Raw genomic sequence first — 5,000 nt, 5'->3', positions numbered from 1 at the left:
TAAGTATACATATATGTACACACATACACATACAAACACATGTCTATACACATACACGTGCGCGCGCACACACAGCAAACATCAGCAAATACACTAACACCGACAACAACAGTAGCAGTTCGATTTCTACATGAAGTATTTACACCCAGGTGGAGTACGGAACTGAAAAATGAAATACAGAAGAAAACGGACAACAAAACAAAAAACATCATCACCAACAACAACAACAAAGAAACTCCCAAGGAGACCCGGAACCCCAACCCTGTTCACTGACCCTTCTTTATAAATTCTAGGAGTAGTACTTACCTCTGGTAATTGCCGCACCCGCTACTATTCCTGCAGGTAAAAACCGTTTGTTGGCCTTCTGCTTTTCGTCCCAAGAATATATCAATAATTTCCTGGATTAGTAACACGTACAAGCAAAATACTAAAATTTCCGCTACAGGAATCATACATAAGTAAGGTTCTTGGATTCTAGAAATTTAAGGACCAGCGAAACCGAAAATGGACCATTTGGTTGTCGTTCTTTTTTTTTTATTTATTATTATTTTTCTTCTTTTATTTTCCTGTTTTATTTTAGAATCCTTGTTTAGGTATTTTCCTTCCTTGTTTTTCTTGTATAAGAATTCGTCTTCTTGTTTCTTTGAGGGGGTTATATTCTTCAAATTCTTATTCTTCTTCTTCCAATGTATGTAAACATGTATTCTTTTCTTTTCTTGTTAATTTTCCCTCGTATTTTGTACAATTCTCGTATAATCCACACTTCTGCAATTTCTTTGCTGGGTATCTTTAAATTAATTTTTCTTTCTTACTTCAATTCGTTTACATTAAAAAAAATACACAAAGAATTTTTATCATTTTTCTCCCCTATCTACCTCTTTACATCTCCCTAAACATCTATATATATCTAAATACATCTATGTATATATCTATATCTATCTATATCTACAAAAATCTGGGAAATTAAGACTCTAAGAATGTGTTCCGCTTATCTATGTATCTATCTGTACATCTATGTATCTATCTACATATATATTTATGTATATGTGTATGTGTACATATACAAATAAATATTTTTCTATATAGCTATATATGTTTTTCTAACTATCTATGTTTCCATCTAAAGGTGTAGTCTAGTTGGTTATAAATGCATGTAATATGTAACTATCTATCTATCGTTCTCTGTACTTTCTGTCTATTCGTCCGTTCGTCCGACTAAACTATCTCTCCGTCTATCTACTTTATAGTGTCTTTTCCCTGATTCTCTAGCTCTTCTCTCTCTCACTCTACCTCTCACTATGTCTCTATCTATCTCCTATCTCTCTCACTCTACCTCTCATTATGTCTTATATCTATCTCCTATCTCTCTCTCTCTCTCTCTCTCTCTCTCTCTCTCTCCGTCTCTCTCGCGCGCCTATACTCCTCACACACGTACACATCCTTCTTGTCTTTCTTCTTTCTTCTGTCACTCTCTCTCTCTGTCTTTCTCTCTTTCACACATCCTTCCTACCTTCTTCCCTTCTTCTCTCACTCTCTCACTCTATCTCACACACATGCGCACCCTTTCTAAATTTTCCTCCTTTCTTGTCTCTTTCTTTCTTTCACAAACTCACACACACACGCGCGCGCGGTCACACACACACACATACCCATCCTTTATATCTTCCCCTTTATTCTCTCTTTCTTTTCTTTCTCTCTCTCTCTCTTTCACAAACATACAAACACGCACTCACACATACATACCAGTCCTTTATATCTCACCCTTTCTCGCTCTCTCTCTCTCTCTCTCTCTCTCTCTCTCTCTCTCTCTCTCTCTCTCTCTTTTACTCACTCTGCCTTCCTCCTTCCTCTCCTCATTCTCAACTATCTCCTCCCTCCTCCTCTTTCACTCTCTCTCTCTTTCTCTCTCAATCTCTAAGTTTATCTTTATTTCACACCGACTCTCTCTATCTCTCTCCCTCTCTGCTATTCTATCTCCCTATCTCCCTCTATCTGACTCTCTTCCACCGTATCTCTCCTTCCCTTCCTCTGTGATTCTCTCTCTACCCACTCTCTCTTTCTCTCTCATTCTCTTTCTCTCTCTTCTCCCCTCTCTCCATCGCTCTCACTCACCTTCTCTCTCAGTACAGTTGTCCTAACTTTTCAAACACTTCCACCTTATCTACCTTACAATATCTGATCCTCATACCATCACTCTCTCATCTTCCTCCCTCTCTCTCACTCTTCTTTTCTCTCCTTATTACCCCCTTGCTTTCTCTCTCTTTTCCTCACTCCCTCCCTTTCTCGCATTGAATTACTGCCTCTTACTTTTCAGCCTCTCTCTTTATCTCATTCTTTCTCCATTTCCTCTGACTCACTTTCTCATTCGCTGATTCACTCTTTCTCTCTCTCTCTCTGACTGTCCCCTCTCTACTCCCTTACTCTCTCATTTTGTCCCCAACCCCTCTCTTATTCACAATCTGCCTCACTTAAACTCTGTCTTTCTATTGCCACTTCTCTTATTCTCTGACTATCTGTTTCTCTCTCTCTCTTGGTCTCTTACTTTCTCTGTCTCTTTCTCTTATTCTCTCACGTTCTCTTCTTCATTTTCTCTCCCTCCCTCTCTCTCTCTCTCTCTCTCTCTCTCTCTCTATCTATCTATCTATCTATCTACTTATCTGTCTGTCTATCTCTAACATGTAAATTAGCCAGCTGTCCCACATCTAACCGCAACTGTCCTTTTATGTCAATGTGTACGCGAAACACATGTACTCGTAAATATACGATCATACACATAGATCCACACACGTCCGCACACACACACACACACACACACACATATACGCGCACGCACGCACACACACATACATACACAGTGAAAAAAAAACACGGGCATAAACGGACACGTAAATATAAACATCAATTTCTCTCCGTCTATACACATACACACACACACACACACATACACACACACACACACACATACACACACACACACACACACACACACAAACATGCACACACACATATGCACAAGCATACACAGGTGTACACGCACATACTCAAACAGACACACACATATACATACTCGTGCACACACAAACACACAGCGAAAAAATAGAGCATACACAGGCATATTCACTACAGAAATACACATGTACAAACACATGCACACACACAGAATACACACATACAAAAACAGGACAGGAGATTTCCCACTTCAACAGGAAATATTTTCCTTAATAGCAGTCACAGATATACAACACACACACACACACACACACGTATAGTCATACATACATTATATACATACACTCACGAAATCGTGAATACATACAGATAAATGAACACAGACGTACACATTTGCATACATACATACATACATACATACATACATACATACATGTATATGTGTATTCCTATATGAACTCATGTATACTTGTGTAGATGCTTATATGCATACATACAAATATGCGGACATATCTCTAGCCACTAAACCATGTTTATTTCCTCTCCCTGTTTATTTGTGTTGTTTTCTGTTGAAGAGCGTAGGCTCGAAACGTAGAAGACTTTCTCACTTCCCGAGCGTTAAACTAATACATCTGTTTGTTGTTTACACACCCGTCTTCGTCTTTTGTTTTTTTTTTGTGAATTCTCACTGTATATATATGTACGTGTGTGTATATATATATATATATATATATATATATATATATATATATATATATATATTTACATATATACATATTCATATTTATTATAATATAAACTAACAGAAATATTAAATGCAAATCTTATCTTAACGAATTTTTCATTTAAATAAAATTTTAAATGTTGTACTATTAACTTAACCTTAATTAGAATATTAACTAATAATCAAAGAAATTATATAAAAAAAAACTACTTATTTATCTCATAAATCAAAAAGAAATATTAAACAATATTATTGGAAAAAATGCAACACTAATCTAATCGAAGTTTTAGTTTAAACTAAAATGATAAACTTTATACTCTTAACTTAGTGTTAAATAAGGTATCGGCTAACATTAAATATCAGTTGAATTAATATCAAAATACATATTTTTCCAATCAATGATAGAAAATCGTTTAATGATATTAATGAAGATAAAAGCAATACTTATCTCAACGCTAAACTAATAACTAAGTGTTTATTAGAAAGTATCTTACGCAGTATGTTCGCGTGAAGATACTGCGTAAAGAAAAAGAATAGAATAAAGAGATATAAAAACATGAATGAAAGCTTTATTTATAAAATCATGAATGAAAATTAAAATTTATTTAACTTAAATCATAATAAAACAATTAACTATATTGTAAACATTTTATGGAACGTAAAAATCTAAGTAATTAGAGAGTCTAAAGAATAAGACTAAGAAACATAACTTAAATAATATATATGAAATAAGCTAAAATACTATAATTAAATTAATTAATTAAAATATTTATATTATTAATTTTATAAAAATCATAGTGTCATTAAAATATTAAAACCTTAAACTCACAAAAAATATAAACGTACCAATAAATACACAATTAATAGATATAAATTATAACTACTACATTTAGTAAAGAAAGAATAGTTTATACATACACACACACACACATATATATATATATATATATATATATATATATACATACTTATACCTACAGAATAATACACACACACATATATATATATAAACATACATATATATATATATATATATATATATATATATATATATATATATATATATATATATATATATATAGACACAGTTAGCTAAACTTATATAAATAATGTAATTTATGTCTACATTTATTTTTTCGTTCATCAAAAGAATTAATTAAAGTATTATGATTATTTAATAATGTCTCCTTAAATTCATTAGTACACAACTTACAAAAATTATTACCCATACGATAGGATCTCGCCTTACAAACTATCTCCCAATGTAAAATGTACTTAATATTTTTAGATATAAGTTCCCAAATATATTTACTAAGGCCAGTAGAAT

At 33.1% G+C, this 5,000-nt stretch overlaps 1 protein-coding gene across 1 annotated transcript in view; it reads right to left on the bottom strand.

Annotated features, from left to right (window-relative positions):
- The window catches only part of LOC149130891 (uncharacterized), a 185,223-nt gene extending 182,751 nt beyond the window's left edge, over positions 1-2,472 (bottom strand). The window contains exon 1 of the mRNA XM_089343610.1: positions 307-2,472. Within this exon, the coding sequence (XP_089199736.1) occupies positions 307-452 (146 nt within the window). The 5' untranslated portion in view covers positions 453-2,472. The remainder of the gene's footprint in view (positions 1-306) is intronic.
- Positions 2,473-5,000: the final 2,528 nt, after the last annotated feature.

Source organism: Octopus bimaculoides, chromosome 27, assembly GCF_046866305.1.
Source record: "Octopus bimaculoides isolate indiv1 chromosome 27, ASM4686630v1, whole genome shotgun sequence".
Classification (NCBI taxonomy): domain Eukaryota; kingdom Metazoa; phylum Mollusca; class Cephalopoda; order Octopoda; family Octopodidae; genus Octopus; species Octopus bimaculoides.
Note: the sequence above shows the minus strand (reverse complement) of the source record. Positions and strands in the feature narration are given on the sequence as shown.